The following is a 27,552-nucleotide window of genomic DNA, read 5'->3' on the forward strand; positions in this document are numbered from 1 at the left end:
GTAGGGGGGAGGGACTTTTCATGATAGCCAATCAACGCAGAGGGCCGAGTCCCCGCGGCCAGTCCGTCGCGTGGGGGGAGGGGGTGTCTTCCGGTCGGGCCGAGCTGGTGGTTGGGTTTGTTGAAGGACATCAGCTGCGGAATTTGTGATTTGAGCGAAGGTGGGTGAGAAGGGGCTCTCGGCTGTTCCGGCCGGTGACTGGGCTTCGCAGGGCCGACTAGAACCTGGCCGTTTCCCCCGTCTCGCATTAGCGAGAAGTCTTCGCTTTGCGGGGAGTGGACGGTGAGGAATGGGAATGGCGCTGGAGAAAATGAGGGTCAGGGCCCTGCGGTGCGTCTGGGAAGCCTCAACACCTCGAGGTGCATGCGCCCCAAGGCTCGCACGGTTGGCGGAGAACCTTATATTCCATTTTCCAGTTCGAGGGTGAGACCCGTCGAGAAGGGAGCTCCCCAAGGTCATCCTACAGTGTTGGAAGCGATCTCTGGCTTCTCACCCCATCTCTGGCTAAATTCTTTGTTTTGGCTTATATGGCCATAACTATTTGTTTTCTCTGAGCTGCAATCAGGAAGCCAGCCCTCCCTTAACTGCGCGGCAGTCTTTGTCAAAACTAGAGTAAAGGGCCATTCGCAGAGTGGCCCTTGCGAATCTTCAGGCCTGGGCGCGATTAACGGGTTAGATTTAAGTCCATGTTCCGGAAGTAGTCAGCTTGTGGTTCGCGACCCCCTTTCTCAGATATTTATCTCCAAAAATATTTACATTACGATTCATAACTATTAAAATGGCAGTTATGAAGTAGCAACGAAATTAATTTTATGATTGGGGATCACCGCAACAGGAGCTGTATTAAAGGGCCGCAGTATTAGGAATCGGTGGAAAGGGTTCTACAAAAAAAGCTCTTGCTTGTAGACCCTGGGCGCATTTGAGGCGACTTTCCTTTACTTAGACCTGGTCATCTTGGTACTCCAGAAAGGTGTTTTGTTAGACAGGAGAATAGCAATATCCAGGAACCGATTCCGAAGCAAGGGCAACTGGTCACCTTAAGCCTTTAATGAAACACCCATTTCACAGGAAGAGAGGCATGGAGAAGACTGGTTGTTTTGGGGTTATTTAAAAACAAAATCTATCTGCTTAAACTTTCTAACGGAATGCTGTTTAACGATAGTAAATCTTTAAAAATAATAAATCACAGGTTCACAAGTATTAGTCTTAGGTGATCTTTTCACTATTGAATGACTCTAAACTTGCTTGTGATTTCAAGGAGAACACATTTTAGTTCATTTATTCCTATTGCCAGGTGTGACTGACTTATGCCTTTAATCCCAAAGCTATCGGGCTGATCTCTGAGTTCAAGGCCATCCTGGTATATGCAGTGAGTTCCAGACCATCTGGCTTTGCATATTGAGACCCCGACTTTAAAAAAATAAAAAAATCACATAAAGGGCAGTTTTAACAAAAAGGTTCCTGGTCATTACCCCAAAACAATATTCGGTTTGTTGGAAGGTACAGACCTATAATGCTTTAAGCCTCAATGTGACCATTGTTTGCTGACGGTGGTGCACGCCTTTAATCCCAGCACTGAAGAGGCAGAGGTGGGCAGACGTCTGTAAATTCAAGGCCAGCCTGGTCTGAAGAGTGAGCTCCAGGACAGCCAAGGCTACACAACAAAGAAATCCTGTCTTGAAAAGCCAGATGATAATACCATTGTTTATCTCGCCAGCAACATTACTATTCTTCCTCCATCTAAGCTTCTTTAAGACCCCAGTTCCTATACCATGTCTTTGTTCTGAAGTCAGAATTAGTTGTCTTTGGAATACATTCATCCTTGTTCCAGTGTCTTGTAGAGTGACGCTGACAGCACCTCAGCACTGGCCCACCCTGCGAGTTTCTGTAAGGTTTCTCGTGAGAACCCACTTCATAGCTCTAAGAAACATCGTGAAATGCATGGAAAGCATGTGCTTTCGTAGGGTTAGGAAAGGGAAACTTGACAAACTATGAAGTTGTTTGTTTGTTTAATGGTGATTTTTTTCCCCGCTTTGGCTATATTGGCCAAGGTCTGTGAAAGGGACCCAAAGAAGCTTAGATTTCCTTCACTGTTCCAGTAACCATTTTGAAAATGTTCAAAATTGAGGTCTGAAATTTGTTGCGAGATCTTTGAGTATGAATGCCTCTGAAGCCCTTTGAATGGTAAACAAAGGGGATGCCAGTTTCCCATAGCAACAGCACCCTTACTGTTCTGTTCTCTCCTACTTCCATTTCATCTAGAGCCACCCAGTCTGCCAGTCTTGCCTGGACCTCGACCAGCTAGTCCAAGTTGTCATTGGGGTCTGTGGCTCAGTCGTGGTAGGTAGGCAGTAGTCATACATACAAAACTTTGAGTGGTTTTTAATTCTGCTGTGGCTTTCTGGACTTGTGTCTGCATTTTCCTTTTCCCTCACTGTCCTCTCCATCCACCCCACCTAACTATTATGGTCCCCTCCTTACAGCCAAATAGTGCCCCATCTCCCTTCATGTATATCAAACAGCTTCTTTTTCTCTCCCTCTCCTCACACCCTTAAAATCTCTTCCTCCTTTATCAAGGTCCCCTTTCTGTTTTCATGATTTAACACAGACATACATATACATATATGCATATATATTTAAGTTTGGGGTCTATATACAAGAGAAGATACTGGATATTTGTTCCGAGTCTGGCTTATTTAACGCAATGATCTGTTGTACCCATTCTCCTGCTTGCATCATAATTTCATTTTGGGGGCCAGGCGGGGTGGTGGCATGCGCCTTTAATTCCAGCACTTGGGAGGCAGAGGCAGGCAGATCTCAGTTTGTTTGAGGCCAGACTGCTCTGCAAAGTAAGTTCCAGAAAAGCAAGAGCTGTTACACGGGGAAACCCTGTCTTGGAAAAAAAAAAAAAAAAAAAAAAAACAAGAGAAAGGGGAAAAATTTTTTTTTCCATTTTTCTCATGGCTGAATAATTACACAGCAGATACGTACCACATATTCTTTATCTACTCATCTGTTGACAGACAACCAGGCTAGTTCAGTTTTGCTTGGTGAATAGTCTAGCGGTAAACATGGTTATGCAAGTATCTTTGCGGTGCTTTGATTTAGTCTTTCAAGTATATACCGAGTGGAATAACTGGGTTGTATGGTAGTTCTGTTGTTTTTTGAGAATCGGCCACACTGACTTGCACAGAGGCTGAACCAGTTCACATTCGTGCCAGCACTGTGTAAGGATCCTCTGTCTCCCATTTCACCCGTGTGTTGTCGCTTTTTTAAAATGCAGTTTCTCACATTAAAAGAAATAAAGCTGGATGGTGGCACAGGCCTTTAATCCCAACACTCTGGAGGCAGAGTCAGGCAGATCTCTGTGAGTTCAGGTCAGCCTGGTATACAGAGCAAGTTCCAGAACAGCCAGGGCTACACAGAGAAACTCTGTGTGGCCGGTGGGGGGGGGGGTGCTGCTGTATTTTCTCCAGAGGTTTCCCCATATAATTATTGAGCATTAAACATTTTTCTGGTGTGTGTGTATATTGTGTGTGTTAAAATTATTTAGAGGTCGTGTGTGCGTGTATGTGTGTGTGTTAAAATTACCTAGAGGTCTTATAAGACAGATAACTGGACCAGGGTTTCTCATTCAGTATGTCTGTGGTAGGACCCGAGGATCTGCCACAAGACAGGATCTAACAAGTTTCCAGTGGGTCTTTAGCTGCTACTTTAGGAGCCAGACTTTGAGAGCCATTGATGAGCCCTGAAATACCCAGAAGTAGAATTGATTTTTAGCATCACTTGGGGCCTCCTTCCATGTGGTACACCGATAGGTACATAGGTTCCTTCAGTAGTAGTTGTCATTTATCAGTTCATGTTGGATTTCTCGTCTTTCCACTTTTGTAAACTGTTCAGTAACAATCTGTGAACCATATATTTCTACCTTGTGATATTTCTGAAAAGGTGAATTCTTGGAGGAGAAGTGTCCCAGCTAGATAGAAGGGTATATTTATTATATAATTTGACAGACACTTTAAATGTTATAGTTTATGCGCCATACAGTATTAAACCCAAGTTGTAACAATGCTTATTGTAAGTAAGTTCGGAGTTAGGGGCGTGGCCTCATATTTAGCCTGCAACTCAAATCAGCCTACCTCAGCCTCCCTTGTGCTGAGATTAAAGACCTGTGCCACGCCAAGCTGATCTTAATTGCTTTGTGAGGTTGACTCTCCATTTTATATTTCCTTTCCTTTAGATTTCCCTTTGCAAAGACAAGTAAAATATTTGACAATATTTCTTCAAGAGGTTTTAGCTCCATTGTTTACAGTCAATTCCTTTATCTGTTTGGGTATAAAGAGTAGGTTCCAGCTTCAGAAACCACTGTTGACTGATACAGTATCATCAGTAACTGGTCTGTCTCCCGTGGAAGTCCTAAGTGATTTATAGTGAGAAAAGCTGTGAGAATGTTACTCTCTTCAGTTGGTGTTTACCACTGAGAAAACGTGAAAAGCATTACAAGCTCCAACTTTCAGCTGGTCTTTAAAGTGATTTAATTCAGTGTTTACTATATATAACACAGGATGGATAGAGAATGCGAACATTAAGTTGTACCAAGTCAGAAGACATTTAAGGACAACTCTTCTCTTCCTCTGCTAACTGTTCTGGAGTACTTAGAAGAGCAATGGGGGATGGTCCTAATAACAGTCCTTACTAGCTAGGCTTTTCCCACCAGCTCTGCTATTGCAATGTCAGCTAAACCACAGAGATGACATAGGTTTTGAAACTGAATTTTTATTTTCTTATAAATTACACCCAAATCAATATTTTGTTCTTTTTTTTTGTTTGTTTTTTTAAGATTGAAGTCATGGCTGGTCCTGAAAGTGATGCCCAGTTCCAGTTCACTGGTATTAAAAAGTATTTCAACTCCTATACTCTCACAGGTAGAATGAATGTAAGTATTAATTACATCTTTAAGCACTTATATCTTCGAATAAAAGAGATATGACAACTTTCACTTGCATCTTTTTTTCTCAGTGTGTTCTGGCCACATATGGAGGCATTGCTTTGTTGGTCCTATACTTCAAGTTAAGACCTAAGAAAACTCCGGCTGTGAAATCATCATAACTGGTAAGTAATTGCCATTCTAAAGTTTGTAACTTAGCCATCTGGTGTCAAGGTTTTTCTCTTCCCTTATATAAAAAAAAATAATAATAAACTATTGGCACTCTGAAAATTATTGCATACCTGAAAGCAAACACTGGATATAATACATCTGTAAGCACAACAGTGGGGAACAGGGACAGGATTGCAGGTTGAAGAACAGCTTGTGCTACATAGCAAGACATGGTCTCAACACAATTGAGAGCGAACAAGGAGTTGGGTGTAGTGTCTCATACCTGTAATCCCTGCAGCACTGGGGAGAGTGGCGCAGGATGGTCTTGTGAGTTTGAGTCTGCTTTGACTCCAAAACAAAACAACCCACCAGAGAAAGGTATACAACAAAATGGTATTTTCTCAAGCCTAAGTGCTTTCCCAGAGGATTATGGAACACCTAGCTTTGTAAGAGGGTGTGTCTTTTTTGTCAGCTGGTATAGACTGGTTTTTCCTAAATTGGCATGTTTAAGAAAAATTGTCTTTTAGGCTTTGTTGAAGTATTTTTTTCTCTCACCATTTGTCTCTTAATACAATTAGATGACTTCTATCTTTTATTTCTGGGAGCTTATTTATGTATTTGCACACTCACATGGTGTGGAAGGGAGCTGGCTCTCTCCCCCTTGTTGAGGCGGGTCTCATTTCTGCTGTCATGCTGCACTGTGCATTCCCAGCCAGCTGGTGTGCACTACAAACTGGCTATCCTATCCTCCCCCAGTCTCTTCATCAGAGTGCTAGAATTACAAATGTCACTGCATCTGGCTTTTTTTTTTGTTTTTAACAAATTATTGGGATCAGACTTAAGTTTTCCTAGTCCCCTCAGCTCAACTATACGCTTATGTAATTTGGTCGGGTCTTGTTTATAGCCCAAATGGTTTCACAGTTGTGGCAATTCCTCCTCAACCTGCTGAGTTTTGAAATTACAGGCATGTGCCACCATGCCCAGGGCAGAGGTGGGGATAACCAGAGCCTGGACAGTGGCTCAGTGGTTAAGATCAAGTACTGTAAGAATAGACTACTTGAGTTCAGATCCCAGCACCCATGCCAGGTAGCTCAAAAGCTGTAACTCCAGGCCATCTAAAACCCTTCTCTGGACTCTCATACAGAAACACACATGAAACTTGTGGTACTGGGGATCAAACCCAGGGCCTTGGCAGGTGCTAGACTGCCACTCTGCTGAATGACAGCCCCAACCCTAACCTTTAGTATATGAAGTTGCAAGTATTTGCTGGTTTCTGGTAGCTTTATATTTTCATAGAATACTGGGATTTCCCCCTGAAAAAAAGCCTTTAAGGTTTTCTTACAGACCCCTTCGATCCTTTTTGCCTATCCAGAAGTCAGTAAATGTGGTGTTAGCAGCACCTGTGCAGAAAGCCAGAAGGCTAGAACTCTGTCGAATGCTTTCTTCACTTATTTTTGTTCTGCTCTTAAAAGCTTTACCCATCTTAAGTCTGTTAAAAGTAGGGGACTATGTAGTCCAGTACATTCTTATACCTTTTTGGGTACTTTGCCCAGTTTTCTGCATGAAATTACTTCTGACTTTGGGAGGGTAGTATATCTCCATAAAAACTTTATCTTGAACCGAGCACTGTTGGCACACGCCTGGATTCGATCCTTCAGGAGGCAGAGGTTGGTGGATCTCTGAGTTCGAGGCCAACCTGGTCTGCAAGAACTAGTTCCAGGACAGCCAGGACTGTTAAACAGAGAAACCCTAACTCGAAAAACAGAAAACTATCTTGAAAACAAAAGTAGTAGACACTGTATCTTTCCTACTGACTCTGATGAATTTATATTTTATCTTGGGGAGTAGTGATAATTACTGACTGTCATAAAAATAGAGTGGAACACATTTATATCAAACTGTTTTTGCTGTTTTGTAGAGTCTTTCAATGTCTGACCTCATCTGTTAAGTTCCATGCCTGAAGAAGCTGATGTCAACTCATCATGTAATACTCAATTTGTACAATAAATTATGAACCTGGAAAAGCTGGTTGTCTTTATTTACAAGATATCAAAAATATAAAACTGTACAAAATGCAACAAAGGCAAAAACTGGCAGTGACTTGGTCTAAATCTCTTAGTTTTCCAAAGCAAGGCTCAGTACTGGAGGTAAGCAACTGAAATGTCTGACTTCAAGTGTACTAGGTCGTATGTAGCCATGTCAGTTGAAGTAGAGTATGGGATTTAGATCTCTTCACCTGGTCTGTAGAGTGAAATCACTCAGAACTTACAAGGTAGCAATTGAGATGTCAGTGGCTGGTTGGTACTTCTAGGTCTTAGAAACTGTAGTTCCTACCCAGTCACATATATCCCACTAGTCATGGTGAAGGAAAGCATGTTAGTGGGTAGTTTACCATAGTGCTTGCGTGCCGTACAGTAACTTCATTTTACAGCAGACACACACATGCTCATAGAGCTCTTCAGCTACTCAAGATGGTACTGTATTTCTTAGTTTGAATCTTGAAGCAGAATAAATTGTTTAAATCAAATTGATTTCCTTTCTAAACATAATAAATTAAAATAGCATTTGAACAGAAAAATGCATAGTTTCCACACAATCCAAAGCACCATAAATGTCCCCTCCATGAACATAATACCTCTTATTCAACTAACGGAAATTAGTTCAATGTGGTTGCTAGAGAAACGTGGAACTGTCCTGTTCAGATTTTCCAAGCAGCATACTCCCAGATCCATGTAGACAAAAACATTCTTTGTAGCTTAAATACTAATCACTGAGGTATTTGCTTTTTAGTCTCCCTTTTCAAACAGTAGCTTCCAAAAGGTCTCTAATACCGCTGGTTTATTGCGGACTGTAAGCTCCTGCAGCTAGAACCAAGTTTCTTCGAGTAAAATGTAGGTGTACAACTGGTGTTGATTTGGTCATATATGTACCCAATAATAACTCCTGGGAATTCTCAGGTAGGTTTATATGCCCAGTGGCGGTAGTAAAATCATCAGTCTCTAAATCTTCAAATGCTTTAATGGCATCCCATAACCGGACTGTATTATCCATTGAACCTAAAAGAAAGCCAAAGAAAATATTAGTGTCCATCACATCTAGAGTCTGACATTTCCCATGTATACTTTGTATTTGCCTTATTTGTTTTTATGAAAACTAAACCTTTACCCCAAAGCCATTAAAATAATTTACCTGATGCCAAAATTTCACCATCTCTACTAAACCTAAGTGAACACACTGTATCAGTGTGGCCTTTTAATTCTCCAACCATCAAGCCATGTCCAATATCCCAAAGAAGTACTCTGCCATCTGTTGCTCCTGTAGCCAGGAATCTCCCATTGGGAGAAAATGTCAAGGAATGAATTGGTCCCTAGAAAAGTGCAAAATAAGGTTAAGTATATCTGATAAGGCCAAGACAACTGTAGTTTAGTGGCATGAATTCTACCTTTAAAGCGTGCATGTTGCTAGTTACTATTTTGACTCTGAAAGGATCTGTGTGTGCTGGAATAATGACGGAGTAAGATACCTTATGTCCAGTGAAGATCCTGACACAGTTACCATTAAGCACATCCCAGAGCCGCACAGTTCTGTCTGCAGAGCCCGTAGCAACATAGTTCGAATTTGGATGAAATCTAGTACAATTCACATCAGCAAGATGTCCAGCAAATATCCTTAAAGGCTGATAGTGATCTGTAGCCCAAAGCCTTTTTGAAATTAATGGAAAATAAGAAATAATAGTAATTAATTGAAATAAAATTTAACCCAAAAAACTGGTACATCCAGATGAAAGTCAATTCTCAATAGCACCTCCTTGCCATCTTAACTGAAGGAAAGACAACAGAAGATTGGGCCTAGTTTGAGACAGGGTCTCACTATGTAGCCTTGGCTGTTTTGGAACACAAGATATCTGCAGATCAGGGTGGCCTTAAACTTGGCCCCCCCTACCTTAATCTTCCAAGTGCTAGGACTAAAGGCATGTGCCACCATGTCCTGTTCTAGAGTGCTGGGATTATGGGCATGGAAATTCCTTTTATTTTTGGCTTTTAGAAACAAGGGGTTCTCTGTGTAGCTCTGGCTGTCCTACAATTCACTTTATAGACTAAGCTCTGCCTCCCAAGTGCTGGGATTAAAGGAATCCACCACCCAGTTTATATAATATTATTTTATGTGCATTGGTGTTTTGCCTACATGTATGACTGTGTGAGGGTGTCGAATCCTCTGAGACTGGAGTGACAAGACAGTTCTTAGCTGCCATTTGAGTGCTGAGAATTGAACCTGGGTCCTCCAGAGCAGCCAGTGCTCTCGACCTCTGAGCCATCTCTCTTGCCAGCATGTAAATTCTATGATTCTTTGTATACGCACTGCTTCCCACTCCTAATGCACAGAAAATCATTTTCCTGTAGTTTGGGTAACTACATAGTTTCTAGCAATAATTTCGCCAATAGAAACTTTATGATAACAGGAGACAAAAAGGTGCTCATAGTGGGAATGGGAAACGACGCATCTGATGTAAGGAACATGTTATAAATTACATTAAAGCAGGACCCTTAGTGTACACATAATGAAAGACACAGTATTATTCTTCCTCACATTCATTTCAAACTACGTCAATAAATGCTTATCTTCTCAAAGTCAGTCCTGATTGCATGAATATGAAGTTTGCTGGACTTTGTATTCCCAACAAGAATCAGTTATGTTCAGTGAATAAACCCCATGAGATCATAGTGTTCTTACCGAGCTACTCGGTCATGGCCTCCTGACACAAAATAATATCCATATGGAGAGAACTGTGTGTCCCATACTGGGTAGTTGTGTCCTTTATATCCCACCAAGCAAGTAAACGTCTGAAGGCTCCAGAGTCTAACAGTTCCATCCTCTGAAGAGGAGAGCAGATAGTTCCTGAGGAAAGGAGGTGATGTTTGATTTACAGAATAATTTGGTTACCTGTTCAAATTTTTTCTCATTCTCACATTTCAGCAAATGACTTAGACCTAGGTATATCTCAGTGTGTGCACACATACATGTGGAGATGTGCAGATAGTGCTGAGGACTGAACCTCAGGCCTTGAACATGACAGGCAGGAAATTCTACCACTGAGCCCCCTCACCTGTGTGTGTGGTATGAGGTATGCATGGGCATGTTCAGGTGTCTTCCTTGAGCAATCTCCCAGATGAACCCAGAGCTTGTCAGTTTTCTCCAGAGATCCCATCTCCAGCTCCAGAATACTGAGATTACAGGAGGGCTGCCATGCCAGTCCAGCATTTATGTGGGTGCTGGGGAGCCAAAATCTGGTCTTCACACTTGCATGACAAGCACTTTACCACCCACTGAGCCATCTCATCCCCACCTCTTTATTTATACTTAGAATCAAAAGCTAAAATTATTAAACTAATGTTAAAATGAAATACTGTCATATTATATTCTGAGCATCAACTATATGAAGCTAATTATTAAAAAAATATATAGTGATTATGGGGAGGGGGTCACAGTAAATAGTCTGATAACTCATATGTATGATCTCAGAATTTGGGAGATTGAGGCAGGAGGCTTGCTGCAAATTCAAGGCCAGTCTGGAATACAGCATGAGACTCCATTTCAAAACACCAAAAAAAAAAATTATAATAATATTCAGAATAATAAAAAGTTTGTTTACCAAGACAGCCTAAAAAACAAAGTGTGTCAATTTTGGATATTATTTCCTATCTGCATGGGCTCTATTTAAAAGAAAAGGAGTGGAGTGTAATTCAGTAGTAGAGTACTAGAGTCTAGCATTCAACTAGACTCTACTCCCATGCAAAACAATAATGATCTACTTTTCCAGGGATAAATACAAAAGTCAACTGTTTTCACTGAAATCAGACATTTCTTCAAGTAAAATGTACCATCTGGTTAAATCACTATTAAATATATATTTTTATTCCCAAGATCTCACAAATACAGTTAAAACTCTGGTGGTTGAAAACTACTAACTATCCAAGTAGAATACAAATGATAATATGGGTGAAAATACCCTCTTCCAGTCATTTTTGCAGAAAGAAATGAAAATCGAGAAATAACTAAACACATATGGTGCTATTATTTCAGAACATGATCTGGCTAAATTGCCCAGCTGACCTTAAACCACAATCCCCTTGCCTTAGCCTCCAGAGTAGCTGGGATTACAGGCACTTACCACCACACCCAGCTTTCTTCATTCTTCCCATTATAGAACGCTAATGCTTCAGTAGACAGCTATTAATGCCATTAGTATGAGGAATTTGTGTTAAATTTTACAAAGTGCCACAAGAACAACCCAAGAACTCAAGGAATTCAACCTCTAATTAGAGGATTATTCAAAGATAAAGCTAAATTTTGAAACCAGTAAGCTCCAAATGTGCACCTTGATTCTGTAAATTTAGCATATACTTAGTTGCTATTTTATATACCAGTACTCCAAAATAAGCAAATTTAAGATTCTAAAAGATACTGAACTACAAGCAATCATGATGTTTTTCTAAAAAGTGTCTACGCATTTGCATCTTATTTCCAGCAGTTAACTTTTAAATCTCAATACTGTTTATCAGTATTTAATTTTGTTTGTATTTTACCTATCCGGACTGAAGCTGGCTCCATAGACAGGCCCACTGTGACCATACAAAATCTTCAACTCACTTGCAGTTTTCTCATCCATGATTCTTTCTAAGACATCATCTGATTCTTTGTCTATAAGACTAAGATCTAAAAAGGTTCAGAAATATTATTTTAGGTTCGTTCATTAAAACACTTTAAGGCAATCCATCATAGCTCAGAACTAACATTTCAACATTTCTTCCTATACACCAATAACCACTATGCTAAGGCCTCTAAAGTCAGGGATACATCCCCTTGTACAGAATAAAATGAACCTTCAAACAGTTAATAATCTGCTGGACCACACAGTTACTCAGAATGAGAACCAGGACTGATTCTGCCTACTATGCTATGTTTCATAAAAATCCTAAAACAATTTAAATGTACTATTTAGGAAAAATAGCAACAAAACTTAAAAAAATCCTGACCTTACTAGAGGTTTGGGCTTTTGTTTTGTTCTGCCTTTTTTTTGTTTTGTTTTGATGAATGAACTTTTAGTGTATCAGTGTTCTGCCTGCAGGTAGATGAATGCACCAGATGCATGTGCTGAGCCCCTGAACTAGAGTGACGGCTAGCTGGTTGTGAGCCGCCACGGTGACGGGAGTCTAACCCAGGTCCTCTGCAAAAGTCAGTGCTCTGAACCACTGAGTCATCATCTATCAAGCCCCTTGTTTTAATGTTTGAGACAGGATCTTCACTATGAAGCTCGGTCTGCTTTGAACTTGGCACTTGGGTGTATGAATGTGAATTTGAAGCATGTATGCCATCACATACATGTGGATGTCAAAGGACAATTTGCAGGGCCCTCCCAGCCCTCACTATAGTTTTCTTAAAATTTACAGGCAAATAATCATCAGATATTAGAGTTTCAACTTTAAAGAGTTATCTAAAAAGGGCTAGAGAGTTGGCTCAGTGGGTGAGAATATTTAGTGTTCTTGCAAAGGACTCAGGTTTGATTCTCAGCACTCACATGGAGGTTCATCAACTTTTCAGGCACCAGCCACATGCATGGTACACAGACCTACATTCAGACAAAACATCTATACACATAAAATAATAAAAACAAATCTTAAAGTCAGGCAGTGGTGGCCCACACCTTTAATCTCAGCACTTGGGGAGACAGAGTCAGGTGGATCTCTGTGAGTTCAAGGCCAGCCTGGACTACAGAATGAGTGCCAGGACAGCCAGGGCTACACACAGAAATCCTGTCTTGAAACCTCATTTCACCCCGCCTTCCCCACCCCCCAGAAAAGGGTTGTCTGACTTAATAATCCCTTCATTCTACATAGAAGAGAACTGAGGTCCAACCAGTTAATGAGTGCCAACCCCAACAGTTCTTTCATTACTGGAAATGCTATCTTAGTCTGGTGTTTGTTTTATTCTCAGACAGCTTATCTAAGTTTTGCAGGCTGGCCTTGAATTCTCCCTGCAGTCCAGGCAGTCCTTGAACTCACTCTCTTTTATTTTAAATTATTTAATGTATGTGATTATGTGGGTGCACACATGCCTAGCACATGTGGGGAGGTCAGAGGACAACTTTTGGGAAGCAGTTCTCTCCCACATGTGAGTTCCAGGAATCAAACTCAGGTCATCAGGCTCAGCAGCAAGTGCCTTATCCTGATGAGTCATCTCACCTGTCCAGTTCTTGAATTCTCAATCTTCCTGTTTCATCCTCCTAAGTAGTTTATAATCACAGGCCTACACCACCAGACACAGCTGGGAATGTTACCCTTGAATTCAAGTGAAATCAATTCTGCAAAGATCACAACTTCCTGTCTATATTCCATGGAATCAAACTGATATAATTTCAAGTTTACACCAAGTCATCTCAGTTACCTGATGCTTGTTTGACACTACGAAGCTTTTTGGGTGTCACAGACCACACTCTGACAGTTGAATCTGCAAAACCTCCAGCAATCAGACTGGAATCATCAGTGACATCCACTGCAGTGAGGCCCTGACAGTAAACAAACAAAAAAGGGCATTTTAACACATGCACATATAAGCAAAGTTAAATGCACACTTGTATATATAAACATACATGTACATATATGTATATACATACAATAATAATTAAGAGAAAATCATTATGTAGGGGACACACAGAGAGTTGAGGGAGAGAGGGAGGGGCAGAAGAGATATACATGCAGTGCTCATAGATGAAGATCTCCAAAAAAGCATGCAGAACTAAAATAAGAATATCTTCTGGGCGGTGGCGGTGCACACCTTTAATCCCAGCACTCAGGAGGCAGATAGATCTCTGAGTTCGAGACCAGCCCAGTCTACAGAGCAAGTTCCAGGACAAGTTCCAAAAATAGAGAAATTCTGTCTTGAAAAGCCAAAAAAAAAAAAATCTAAGTTACATTCTGTTACAGACTATTTAACTATGCAAAGATGTACTGCATTTGCTTAACTATGTAAAGATATGTCACATTTGTTTATGTTGTGGAATATTTTTAAATTGTTTAAAAATTTTAACTATGTAAAAAACAATGTATTGCATTTATTTAACTCTGTAAAGATGTGTTGCTGTTTTACCTTGCCTGCTTCAAGAACCTGACTAGTCTGAAGAGAAGCTGAACAGTCAATAGCAAGGAAGGAGGTATAGTGGGACTTCTCAGCAGGGAGAGTAAGTAGAAGGAGGAATTTAGCTGGGGTGCATGGCACCAGGGAGACACCAGGGGCCAAACAGACAGACATGGAGGGAACAGAAAAGTAAGATATACAGAATGAAACAAAGGTAAAAAGGGCCCTGAGGCAAAAAGTAGATGAATTAAAACAAGTTCAATTAAGTTAAAAAAAAAGCTACTGGGACAAGCCTAAGCTAAGGCCAAGCACTCATAACTTAAGTAAGTCTCTGTGTCTTTACTTGGGAACTAATTGGTGATCCAAAGAAAATTCCAACTACAACGTTCTCCAATAAAACCCAATGTCTGAAGGCACAAACATGAAGAGCATGGTATCACTCACTTTTTGCATCTGTATTTGGAGTGCATAATAGAAGTGTTAGTAATTCCTGTACTTTACTGGATACCTCATCCTCAGCAATCCATTAGAATTAGTTAAAAATGCCAACTTTATGTTAATACTTAAACCAAGTTCAAAAGATGAGTCAGATAAGCTTCCTCAGAGGTTAGAACTCCAGTCAATCATCATGGGTCAAGTATAAGCAGGATTCCGACTCTCACAAGCTGCTAAAGGCTCTGAAACTCAGAAGACATCTATCCATTCTGGCCAGTGTCATTTTCTTCTTCTTCTGCTTCTATTATTATTATTATTATTCTTTTAAGACAGGGCTTCTCTATTTTATAGCTTTGACAGTCCTCGACGAAGCTGCTCTCAAACACAGAGACCCACTGACTCTGTCTAGAATGCTGGGATCAAAGGCATGTGCTACCATACTGGCTTTCCTTTGTTTCCCAGTTAAATAATGCCACGAGTTTCAATAATAAAATTCCATGTTAGTTACTTTCTCTCAATGGCAAATCACCATTTTATCTACTTTTCTGGAAGAAATTGTTCAGTTATTTTACTAACCTGGTAAGCATTAAGGAATGTGTAGAAACAAATGGAGGGTAGGCAGTCGGGCCCAAGGCGCACTCGTTTGGTGGTTTCTTTCATATTCATTATTTTGTCCAGTTTGTCTGAATCTTTCAACTCAGGGAGAGGGATTCTGTAAGAGAAACTGACTAAGAATCACTCTGAATATTAATAAGTTTCAGCCCTCTGTAGCATAGTTTTCACCTCCACATAAGTTTCTTCCCTACCTGTTTTGAGGTGGAGCATTGGGATCTTGTTTCTTGCTTTTAGACCCAGCACTATCCTTTTTAGGCTTCTTCTTTTTAGGTTTTCCTTCCTCATTTTCTCCTTCTTCATCCTCATCATCCAAAGGCACCTCAATTTCTGGTTCTTTTAATAAACCAAAAAATACCTACAAGTCAAAAGAATCAACATTTTTTAAATTAACTTTTCTTCAGTGTATCTGGCTAAATCATTTCTCTTTTTAGGCTCTCTTGCAGCTACAAATTACCACATAACATAGTCCTAACCAACAGATATTTATAGATGTACACCACATATAGTTTTAGTTAGAAAAAAAAAGGCAAGCTGGGCTTGGTGGCATGCCTTTAATCCTAGTACTTGGGCAGAGGCAGGAGGATTTTTGTTCACCAGCCTGGTGAACAAAGAGAGTAACAGGACAACCAGGGCTACGCACAGAGAAACTCTGGCTCAAAAAACCAAAAAAGAAAAAAATAAAAGGCAAAAAACCCACATGTCCTGGTTTTAAGAGACTTGGTAGACCTTTCGATGTGGCCCCTATCCCTCCCTCCATTCAGCTGCAATGCCATAGTAGCTATGTGAGTGTGTACATAAACACTCATGCATACATGCAGATACGCATGCCACATTCTAAAGGTGGTGAACCAGCAATTAGAAGCCAAGGGATACAGAGAACACTTTGAAACTATTACGCTACTCCCCCCAAAAAGACCCTTGTCTCAGCTGCTGTAGTTAGGGCTCTGTTACATAGAACCATTCCCAAACCCTTACATACACTAGTAATCCTTAGAACACCACATTTTAAAAGCAATGGAAGGTTATTCCCAAGGTATAAATTGTGTAATGGAAATCCTACGATTTCTAGTCTACATTATCTAGTTCCTAGGTTGACTCCCATACCTTTGATTTGTTTGCTTCTCGCTTAGCCTCTCCCGCGAGACTTCCCACCATGGCATCTATCTGTTGCTTACTACGAGGCATCCCATCAAAGATGTCAATGTAGAGGTGCTCCTGAACTATGTTCCATATCTGATTGTTCTGTTTCTCCTGAAGATGCCGCTTCAAGAGTTGGTAAGAGTCACGGGAAATACGGAGAACAAATTTACTTGTTCGAAAGTCCAGCATGGTTTCGTTCCCTTTCATGTGCTCCTTTTTGGTAAGACTAGATAATACTCGTAGGTCATCCTGGTAATAACATTCCTGATCTCCATGGAACCTGTTTTAGTGATTTTAAAAAGTTATTTTTCGGTGTGTCATTAAGATAATGTTCTCCTCATACATTTATAAACCATCCCAGAATGATCTGTAATTAGTATATAGTAAAATATATTTACAATATAATAATGTAACTATATAAATAACCCTGACTTAGGCTGTAGGATAATAATACATTTTAAAATGATTATAATTCAGCTTCTAAACCCACCCTTAAAAATGACCAATTTCTCTAATGAAATGTATCATAAACATTTCAAGATAAAGTTTTGAAATAAAGCAGTGTGAATGAAACATTTGAGTGGAATGTAAAACCCACCATTAGTATGTATTTCTTTTGAAAACCATCTTTGGTAATACATAAAAATGTCAGAACCCTTGCTTTACTGAATTTTGTGTTTTCTCAAAACCCCACTCTTTAAAAAATTTTATTAGAGAACATTTCAAACAGAAGTAGAAAATAATATGCCTTCAGTGTACTTATGACAGCCTCAGAAATAATCAGTACATGGATTCTCACAGCCTAAACATTTCAATTACTTCCTATGTTAAGACATATTAAATGTCAACTAAAGAACAAATATTGGTACTGAACAATGAGCACTTTCATAATTTCACTATTCCCAAGGCAATGGAATAAAGCCTTCAGGCTTGGTATAAGGTTAAATATACTTTTGTTTTACCCTCATTAGGCATGGGGTCGGAGTAGACTGTAATGGAAGCAGAGAACCTTTTATGACAGCCCAGCTTCCTACATAGGAAGACTGAAAACAGGACTACTAGAATAGAAATTTTGTGCTCAGCCAGGGGCAGCGGGGCTCAGGCTCAGTTTGCTATCTGTCCCTTCAGCTGAGAATCTGAGTTTACTAATGAATACGAGAGCTAAGAGTCTGCTGCTCCCTTTCAGCATCACCTTTGTTAGCAGACGAATCCTGGCTTCACTCAAGCGCTCCCCTTCAGTCAAGTTGACCCTGCCTCCTTGACATCTGAAACCCAACACCTTCCTGAATTTCCTCCTCTTTCTCTTTCCTTTCCTTTTCTAGATCTTATACTTGGTTGTTAAATGTTGGAGTTCCTCAAACCAATATATGGCTTTAGTGCCTCCTACCCTCGCAGCTTTTATATAGGGGGTGGGAAACCGGGTTACATTATAGAGGGACAGAGTGATTAAGCTGACCAGTCCTGGAGGTAATGGTTCTTTTTTATATATTTGTTTATTTTGGTTTTTCTAGACAGGGTTTCTCTGTGTAGCTCTGGCTGTCCTGAAACTCACTTGATAGACCAGTTGGTCTTAAACTCTGAGATTCACCTGCCTTTGCCTCCTTAAGTGCCAAGACTAAAGGCGTGTGCCACCAAGCCAAGCTGGGCAAGGTTATTGGTTCTTAATGGGCTTTTAAATTAATCAAAAGCACATTTGAATTTGGAACTAAAGAGTCATTCCCCTATTGACAGAGGTTTCTGTCAGTAAAGTCATCCTTATCCACACAGGGCAGAAACCTGGATTATCAATTATACTTCACCTCAGAGCTAATCCACCAAGTGTCGAATTAATCTACTTTTCACCTACACCCACAGACTCTTGTTTCTCAACAGGGATGCTACTAATATATTAGGCAGGGCGATTTTCTGCTAAGTAGGACCACCTATACATCCTATAATATAATTATTATCCTTCTCTCCTTCCTTACCAGTTATTATGACAAACAAAAATGCCTTGAAATATTTACAAATGGTCGAAGGGAAAAAGGAGTATCACCTCCATCAAGAACATTTAATAACCCTGATCAACCAAAGCCCCTCTGTTCCTCACCATGTTTGCCTCTTTGCATAAAGGTCCTTTACGTAAAGATGTATACTCAGATTATGGTGGAGTAGACCCTGCCTATAATTCTAGCACTCGGAAGGGAAAAGCAAGCAGAACTCTGCCAGTCTGAGGCCAGCCTGGCCTGCACAGTAAGTTCCAGGTCAGGAAGGGATATGTAATAAGAGCCTGTCTAAAAAGAACAACAGCAAAAAGAAAATGAATGAAATTATCCTCTATTGACATCTGTAGCAGAGATGCCTCATTGTCCCCAAATGCTCAGTTTTCCTTTCTTCCTCAATAACAAAATACCTATTGGCTGGGAACAGACACCTAAGGAAAGACTATATTTCCTACATTTGTAGCCAGCGATGGGCACTGACTGAAAAGTTAGAAAAGTGTGGGTCAGGCAGTGGTGGCACACACCTTTAATCCCAGCACTCCGGAGGCAGAGGCAGGCAGATTTCTGTGAGTTCGAGGCCAGCCTAGTCTACAAAGCAAGTTCCAGGACAGGCTTCAAAACTATAGAAAAACTCTGTCTCGAAAAAATAAAAAAATAAAAAAAAAGAAATGTGTGCATCTTCCAGGAATGTGTGCCCCCTTGATTAGAACACAGTGAGGACTGTTCACTGCTAGAGGACCATCTGTGTCACACAGCGGAAACCACATGACAAGGACGATAAACTGAGGAAGGCCACATCCTGAAGATCAAGAATTTACTTATTAAACTTCCTACCTTTATGAGAAAACCAAGCTTACATTTTATATAAGCCTCTATTTGGGTTGTCAGGTATTTTAAGTCCAACCTAATTCTAACATAGTTTCTATTGCTCTCAGAATAAAGTTTTATTTATATCAGTTGTCAGTGACTCTCAATCAAATCTAATTTCATCCAATACAAATCCCTATTATTCCTATGACAAAAATCTTGAACATAGAGCAAGAATCTGCCTGTTTCCAGGTCCCAACCAATGTTCCCACCATTCCCTGTTCCAGCTAATGAGTTTCTTTTAGCCTCTGTAACTACCATGACCCTTCTCCCAGGCCTTCCAGATATGCTCTTCTGTTCATCTGGCTAATTCCTAGCCCTTCTTCAAACTTCATTTCATTGTCTGGGAGATCAATTTCCCTAGCCCCATGTTAGGTTCATATTGCCCAAAGTATCTCTCCTTCATAAAGTACCTTCTGCTTTACAATCTTATATTTGTGGGGTTACAGATGTGAGTGTATACATATACGTATATAGATGAATAAAATATGTTAAAATTCACATACTTCTCAAAGAACGATTTTGCTTCATTTTCATGTTGATTATAAACTAGCTCCAAGTACATGTGTACAAAGAGAGGATAAAAGAGTTGGGATAATTCTGCTCGATGGCAGTCCAGAGAACATTCAATGAAGTGTTTCAGTCCGCTGTAGTATTCTTCATACATTGCAGGGTCTCCTTGTTGGTTGTAGGCCGACAAGACAGCACTGACATCTGGCTGGTCTTCCACAGCTACACTTCCAACTGTTTAAAAAATGAATGACAACTTTTAAGAAAATGATCTAAAATGCACCACGTGAATGCGGGAGTTTGCTAAGGCTTAGAGGAGAGTTATTTCTCAAATTTGTCCCTTTCCTCTTAACCTCTCTTCCCCAACACAATCATGTATCTTTTTCAAACTTTTGCATTGGATTTGTTTATTTTGTGTACATGTGTGAGGCTGCGTATGGGGTTGGGGGAGACAAGCCACTGTGCTCAAGTGCAGATCAGAGGACAAATTACAGTAGTCAATTCTCTCCTTCCAAGATGGAGGCTTTAGGGAGCCACCGAAGTCTGTCAGGCTTGGTAGCAAACGTGCTAGCCCACAATCACAGAATCTTTTAATGGGATTTAGTATGCCTTTCAGTTACCCAAGCCAAAAGCCCTTCAGTTTGACTACATCTTACCATTTTTAAAACAATAACAAGAATAGTCAACGTTTTTCCTGGAACCATCTTATTTAAAGACAAAGTATACATGCAGGTTTGGTATTGAGGCTAAGTGGACAGGTATTGGCTAGCATGTACAAGGTCCTAGGTTCAACCCCCAACAACCAAATAAACAAATAAATATGTGAAGCAAACAATTATATTAATCTCTGTGCAAATGGATACAACACACTCAAGTTCTTTATATATCATTCCTGTAATAGATCGAGTCCTGTGATACCTTCATAGTCAAACATCAATCCCCTCATATAAAATATCAGCATTTCAGCCAGGCAGTGGTGGCACACGCCTTTAATCCTTGCACTTGGGAGGCAGAGGCAGGTGGCTATCTGTGAGTTCGAGGTAAGCATGGTCTACAAAGCTAGTTCCAGGACAGCTAGGGCTACACAGAGGAATCCTGTCTCGAAAAACAAACAAACAAACAAAATATCACCATTTTAAGGAAAAGAGGGAAGATTTGTTATGGCTCAATATAAAATATAAAAGACTATAACTCAATTATATATGCTTAAAGCAACTTCTATAATCAATCACTTCAAGATTGAAAGGCTGAATATTTATTCATAATATAGCAATACAAAATAAACAATAATGCTTTTTTCAATCAAATCAGAGTTTGGATATTGGAAGTGTTGGTAAACTACAATTTTGTAGTGGTTTTTAGTGGTTATACATACTCTTTGAAGCAAAAATTATAAATAAAGTTATAATATTGTAGTCACTCTCATGGTCTCTTTTCCTCCTTGGCTTCTCGGGTGTGATATAAAAACTAAGTCAAGTTTCTGGACATTTGATAGATATTTTAAAAATGTAACAACAATAAAATTTATGTTACAATATACTCACAAAATGTAGCTTAAAGATCCTTCTCAGTCACATTTTCCACATTCTTTACTTCCCCCATAACTATACTTGAGTGTAGCTTGGCTTTAATCTCACAGTAATTCTCCTGCTTCAGCATCCCAAGTGCTGGCATTGTAAACATGACATATCTCTATTTATATACATAAATTACAGTGCCAGGTCTGGCAATGCTCTCACAGATACAGATTAACTTGTCTAGAACCACTAAACTGGATAACTTAATTCAATATTTACTGATCTCCTTTGAAAATTTATACTAGGTGTGAGTTTAAATTTTTAAAATATGGTGGAAGACAACTTTTAGGTAGCTGGGTCTCTCCTTCCACACCACAGATGGTCAGCCATGGTGTCATCACCTGATGAACCACACTGCAAGAGGTTTTGGTTTTTTCGAGACAGGGTTTCTGTGTAACAACCCTTGTTGTCCTGGAACTTACTATGTAAACCAGGCTGGCCTCAAACTCTCAGAGTTCCGCCTACCTCTGCCTCCAGAGTGCTGGGATTAAGGCATATGCCACAACCGCCAAACTGGAAGAGTGTGTTTATGGTATGAACTTTGTGACAAGTGTCTGGGAGAAAGGTGGAGAGGAGTTGTTAGGACTGGATTCGGGAACTTAAGTTTTTCAGTACTGGCCATTTTACACTTTACATCTTAGGCTCGTATTAACTTACTTTAAAAAAAAAAACTAGGAAAAATGCCTTTAACTGACATCACATGAGGGAAAACAACAGAGACAAAAAAGTCTGCCCCACACCTAGCCGTAAAGTTAGAGTTTATAAAAGTTAGTATACATCAGTACTCCCTAAAAGCCGTTAGGGCAGATTCCCAGCCCCAAACCCTAGAGCGTTTACACCTGAAGTGATGCTCAGGAATTTGTATCCTCCAAAACACTGAACAGCACTTAGCCCACATTCTGAGAAATACGGACTACCACCACTCTGCATGTGCGGTCCAAAGCGCCTTCCGGCTTTGCTCCACCAACGCGTTCTCTCGTCTCAAAAGGAGAGATGAGAACCACGGAGCTGTGAAAAATCAAGATACAGAAAGGACTTGCACTCAAAGTATGGAAGTGTAACGGTCCTAGTGGTGTTCATTGAGAACCTCTGCAAGGCTCATAAATCTCAATAAGAGGAAAAACACCGAAATCCCGAGGTCCTCCACTTCTGTCAAGCCGAGCTTCACGGCACCTCCCCTCGGCTCCACAGCTCTGCTCAGCCTCTGGCTGGAACTGACAGCTCAGAAGAGGGTTTGACTGCGCAGCCCGCGCCGTAGCGAAAGGGGCGGGCATGTGGCCCTAGAGGCGGGCCCAGGAAATTCAAAACAAGCCCGCAGAGGTGCAGGCCTGCCAGCCCTTGCCTTCCCCGCTAGCTCCCCTTCACGCCGGCGCTCCTGTCCCGGGACCCCGCGATTCACCTTTTCCTGGAGCCGCAGGACCTGAGGCTGAACCCGAGAACACCGTGGCCCCCGAAGCGCCGCTGCCTGGAGGGTCAGGGGCCGCAGAGCCGGGGACTGAAGCGGTGACCCGGCTGAGAAGCGCGCTAGCCGCCTCCGCGCCGGCCCCGTCCAGCTCTCCCGGAGCTCCGGAGCCCGCCACTGCCTCCTCCAGCAGCCGGGCCTCACGGCGCAGCGCCTCTTCGGCCTCGCGGAGGTTGCTCTGCCGGAGGAACTGCAGCACTGCCAGAAGGGTCTGCCGGTCGTGGGGAGCGCCGGCCTCCGTAGGAGCGGCGGACACCGGGGCCGCCCCCGCCGGGGCAGCCGCGGAGACGGCCACCACGGGCTTGGGGGTCCCGCCATCCCCGCCGGCCGCCGCCACCGCCGCCACCGCAGCCACATTCCCGCCACCGCCGTTGGGGCCGTTGTTGGGAGTGCCACCGCTACCCTCGCCTGCGCCGTCGCCAGTCTGCGGAGGTAGCAGCGTCGGCGGTCCCTCAGGCTCTAGCTTGACCGCCACCTCCGTCTGCTCCTCCGCCAGCGCCGCCATCTTGCGGCTGAGCCACCTCGCGCCGTCAAGCGTGACTGCGTTTTCGCCACATGGAGGGCGGGGTAGAGCGTTTCACGACAATTGGAGCAGGCCATTTACGGCAGGAGGAGGAGCCAGCGAGGAGACATGGAATGAGCTCGAGCAACTTTCAAAACTGAGTGAAAGGCACGCAGGAAGTGGGAGTTGGTTACCGTCTCTATTTCATTTGCCTGATAATTACCGTTCATTGCAGTCAGGCTGTAATCAGGCGTTGAGATAGACGGTTTACATTATACCAGTTCTTCTAATTCAACAATTTTAGAAGGTGCTAACCCCTGGAGTCTTTATAGACGGCTTAACCAAAACCCAAGGAGGTTAAATACCATGCCAAAATCACACATGAGGGAAGACTGTCAATATTCAAGTCCAGGTATTTAATTCAAAAGCACATCTATTTATAGGCAGGAAGTTTCTGAGTTACTGGTATGGTTTGCTAATATTAGAAGCTGAACTGTGGTTACTTTTTATTTCAGTTTTCATTCCTGTAAAAACAGTCTCGCTTTGTGAACTTTACAGTATATGTTTTATATTGTAATTAAAAAGCCTTTAAGTCGGATGTAGTTTTTAAACATAAATTTAAGCCGAAGGCAGGGACATGATCTCTGCAAATCGAAGCCACATGGTCGCCATAGCCAGTTCTAGATCAGCCAGGGCTACACAGGGAGATCTGTCTCAAAAAAAAAAAAAAAAAAAAAAAGAGAAAGAAAGAAAAAGAAAAAGAAAGAAAATCCGTTATAAATTTAAAGAGAAAGAAAAATCAAAACATTCTTTTTATTTCTTGTTACAAAACAAATTATTTCTCTTTAAAAAATATTTTTTTAAAGAAAAAATTGATTTAAGACAGGGTATTATGCCAGGCAGTGATGGCGCACACCTTTAATCTCAGCACTCTGGAGGCAGAGGTGGGCGGATCTCTGTGGGTTCGAGGCCAACCTGGTCTACAAGAGCTAGTTCCAGGACAGGCTCCAAAGCTACAGAGAAAACCTGTCTCAAAAAAAAAAAAAAAAAAGAGGGTCTTCTGCACCCAGGCTGGCCTTGAACCGGGTAGTCAGGTGACCTTGAATTTCTGAGCCTCCACTTTACGAGTGCTGGAATTACAGGGGTGTGCCATCACAGCCAGCTAAAAAGTTTTTAAATTTAATTTTCTGTGACTGAAATGTTTATGCTATGTATTAATTGTCAGTTGTCACCATTTTGCTGTTCTTTGGGGCTGTTCTGGGAACTGAACCTTGGCCCCTCCTCTTGAATGCTAGGCTATTGCTGAGCTACAGTAGCAGCCCTTAACTGGGAGGCAATCACAGAAGTATGACCACCTTTGTCCCCTCTAGGTTGTACTTTAGCTGAGGCCAATGACTTCGGGTACAGGGATTCTAGTTACTGAAAGAGAGAAACTCACTGAGTGCCCAGGAGACTAACTTTACTGTCTTGCCTTCTTCCTTTCTGATGCCTACTTCCATAGGCATCTATGCTAGATGCTGCCCTTTTTCTTTAATTTTCTGTTGTTTCACTGAACACGGTTTTGGCCTGACGTCTTTTTCTGTAGGTCTTCATAGCAAGCATGTTTACAAAGATTTCTTCCTTTCCACGTTTGCCCTTCTTCTAACATCTCTTCCTATGTCTTTGAGGTCAGTTTGTGGTTTACAGTTGTCTAATACCTGCTTAGAGACTACTTAGTTCTTCTACCTGAGTTTTTTTCAGTGTAGTAATACATTTTTAGCCTAGTTCTATATTACTACATTCATTTATCTATTTATTTACTTACTTATTTTGGTTTTTTCTTTCTTTTCTTTTTTTTTTTTTTTGAGACAGGATTTCTCAAGTGTACTCCTGGCTACCCTGGAACTCGCTCTGTAGGCCAGGCTGACCTCAAACTCTCTGCCTCCTGAGTGTTGGGATTAAAGGTGTATACCACCATGCCCAGCTATGAACTATTTTCTTTAAGAATATAGGTTTGGGGGGGGCTGGAGAGATGGCTCAGAGGTTAAGAGCACTGACTGCTCTTCCAGAGGTCCTGAGTTCAATTCCCAGCAACCACATGGTGGCTCACAACCATCTATAATGAGATCTGGTGCCCTCTTCTGGCCTGCAGGCATATGTGGAGGCTGAACAATATATACATAATAGATCTTAAAAAAAAAGAATATAGGTTTGGGACTGGAGAGATGGCTCAGCTGCTCTTCCAAAGGACCCAGGTTCAATTTCCAGTACCCACAGACAATCACAACTAGCTATAATTCAGTCCAGGGGATCCAGCAGACAAGCACTAATGCACATAAAATAAACATAAATAATATAATAAATTTTTACAAAAAAGGGCCAGGCAGTGATAGCGCACTCCTCTGATCCTAGCACCCAGGAGTCACAGGCAGGTGGATCTCAGTTCAGCCAGCCTGGTCCACAGAGGTAGTTCCAGAACAGCCAGGACTACACAGGGAACCCTGTCTCAAGAAACAAAAAGCGATAACCACAAAAAGAATATGGTTTGTTAGTGGGGTATCCACCAGAAGAAGGCTGCTTGGACATGGCTATAAGCCAATAGAAAATCTGTTAGTTGGCCAATGGCTGCACCATGTGCTCGAGAGCCCAGTGTAGACCGAGTCTTTCTCATGGTGAGCTTTTAAGCATAAAAACCATATCCTGGGTTGACATACTTCAGTTAGCAAGAACAGTTGGCCAGAAGGAGAACTAAAAAAGCCAAAAGCCAAGGTTAGTACATTGAGAAGCTGTCCCAGAACTACGGACTTTGATGAATTAGGCCTCTGTTTTCATTTTGGCAGATGGTACTGTCTACATGCTGAGATTTATGGCCTGAGTGATTATTTCCATTATGGAGTCAGTTGTGCTGAGGCCTGGGGGCCTGTTAGAGGTTATCTTATTCAAATCATTTTTCTACCTGATACATTTATTCTGATAATTTATTTCATTTTTTGGCTTCAATTGGAGTTTAATTTCTATCCATATTTCATTACATTTCTCCATGAATTTTCAGTTTCTTTGGCTAGTTCTCTGATGTTCCTGTTTGGGTCTCATGATCTCAATTGCCAGCTCCCCACGCACACACAAGCATCCACTCTCTGGAGCATGCACACAAATGGAGACATGCACAATTCAGAAACCTTCATGTAGTCTGTCTGGATGTTTTCCCAGAGGAAGATAGGGGAGACAGGCACAAAAAGCTTTCCCCAGGCATGGCCACCTTAGAACCACAGCTCTGCTACTTTGGGTGGCAGCCACATACACGAAGGAACACACAGGAGTTTTGCTGTTTCTACCGGTCTGCCCATTTCTGCACCCTCTGAGTGTGTGGGGCAGCCAATCCCCACACATGCTTATTATAACATTTGTTTCCAGCTACACTGTAACTTTGGCCACGCAGGTACTCCATTTAAAAACGACTTTACCTGGCCAGTTGGTAAAAGCTGGGGTCCTGGGTGCAAAGGCCTAGAGAAGCTAGAAAAAAAATCCAAGAAAAATAAAACTCTTGAAGCTGTCGAAACAATATGGGCAATTTTTACTCCAGTTGGTTGCCCACCAGAACTAGAGGTAAAATCATTTTGCTGAAGACTCCATATGTCTTAGTGGCAGGGTATAGAGTGAGCAAACTATAACTGGTCTGGAGGCTTCCTCCCCTGCTCATTGGCTCAAGAAGAGGCTATGCAGACTGTTTGGGCATGGCATGAATATTCCACTCTCGAACTCACAGCACCTATGAATACCTACGCAAGGTAGACAGGAGAATGAGCCTCTTAACAGCTTATCATGGGACGAATGGGGGGAATGTTACCCACACTTCCCTGAGTGGGACCTATGCACAGGTGACAGTTAATGGTTGTTTAGGCATATAACAGTTTTGCCTGAATCTATATCCATGCCTTTGGGGACCAAAACTGAGCATTGGATTCTCTAGACCTGGAGCTACAGATGGCTTGTGAGCCTCTATGTAGGCACTGGGAGCCCTTCTAAGGAAGAGAGGTAGATGCCATCTCTTTACCCCCATCAAGTTTTCTATAAAAACAAAACAACAAAACGCAGTGAGGATTTGCTCCACTCTTTATACTTAAAACCATGGTTCTTCTTGCCAGATAGGCAAGTGTTCCTCCCAGAGTTTGAGATGCAGGCCTTGCTCCTGTACCATTCCCTCCATTGATTGCCACTGTGGGTTTGCTTGTGGGCCGGTGTGGGTAAGAGTG

General features: G+C 41.6%; 2 protein-coding genes across 6 annotated transcripts; one reads left to right on the plus strand and one right to left on the minus strand.

Annotated features, from left to right (window-relative positions):
* The first annotated feature begins 41 nt into the window (after positions 1–41).
* Atp5mk (ATP synthase membrane subunit k) lies at positions 42–7,122 on the plus strand. Of its 5 annotated transcripts, none has more exons than XM_085694073.2 (5): positions 45–160; positions 2,263–2,344; positions 4,841–4,936; positions 5,020–5,112; positions 7,017–7,122. In XM_085694073.2, the coding sequence occupies exons 3-4, from the start codon at positions 4,850–4,852 to the stop codon at positions 5,107–5,109; spliced, it is 177 nt and encodes a 58-aa protein (XP_085550199.2). In that variant the 5' UTR covers positions 45–160; positions 2,263–2,344; positions 4,841–4,849; the 3' UTR covers positions 5,110–5,112; positions 7,017–7,122. The 5 variants fall into 5 exon arrangements, with proteins under 5 accessions (XP_048294957.3, XP_085550199.2, XP_048294959.3 ...); XM_048439002.3 differs by having other exon boundaries at positions 46–160; positions 2,263–2,340; XM_087907832.1 differs by having other exon boundaries at positions 152–282; positions 2,263–2,340.
* Positions 7,107–23,349, minus strand: Taf5 (TATA-box binding protein associated factor 5). The gene is made up of 11 exons (XM_085694072.2): positions 22,756–23,349; positions 19,776–20,013; positions 16,385–16,700; positions 15,472–15,635; positions 15,242–15,377; positions 13,541–13,661; positions 11,683–11,812; positions 9,830–9,994; positions 8,622–8,799; positions 8,288–8,465; positions 7,107–8,154 (listed from the first exon to the last, which is right to left on the minus strand). The coding sequence occupies exons 1-11, from the start codon at positions 23,321–23,323 to the stop codon at positions 7,937–7,939; spliced, it is 2,412 nt and encodes an 803-aa protein (XP_085550198.1). The 5' UTR covers positions 23,324–23,349; the 3' UTR covers positions 7,107–7,936.
* Between the last annotated feature and the right edge of the window lie 4,203 nt (positions 23,350–27,552).

This window comes from Myodes glareolus, chromosome 7 (genome assembly GCF_982192425.1).
Source record: "Myodes glareolus chromosome 7, mMyoGla1.1, whole genome shotgun sequence".
In the NCBI taxonomy this organism is placed as follows: domain Eukaryota; kingdom Metazoa; phylum Chordata; class Mammalia; order Rodentia; family Cricetidae; genus Myodes; species Myodes glareolus.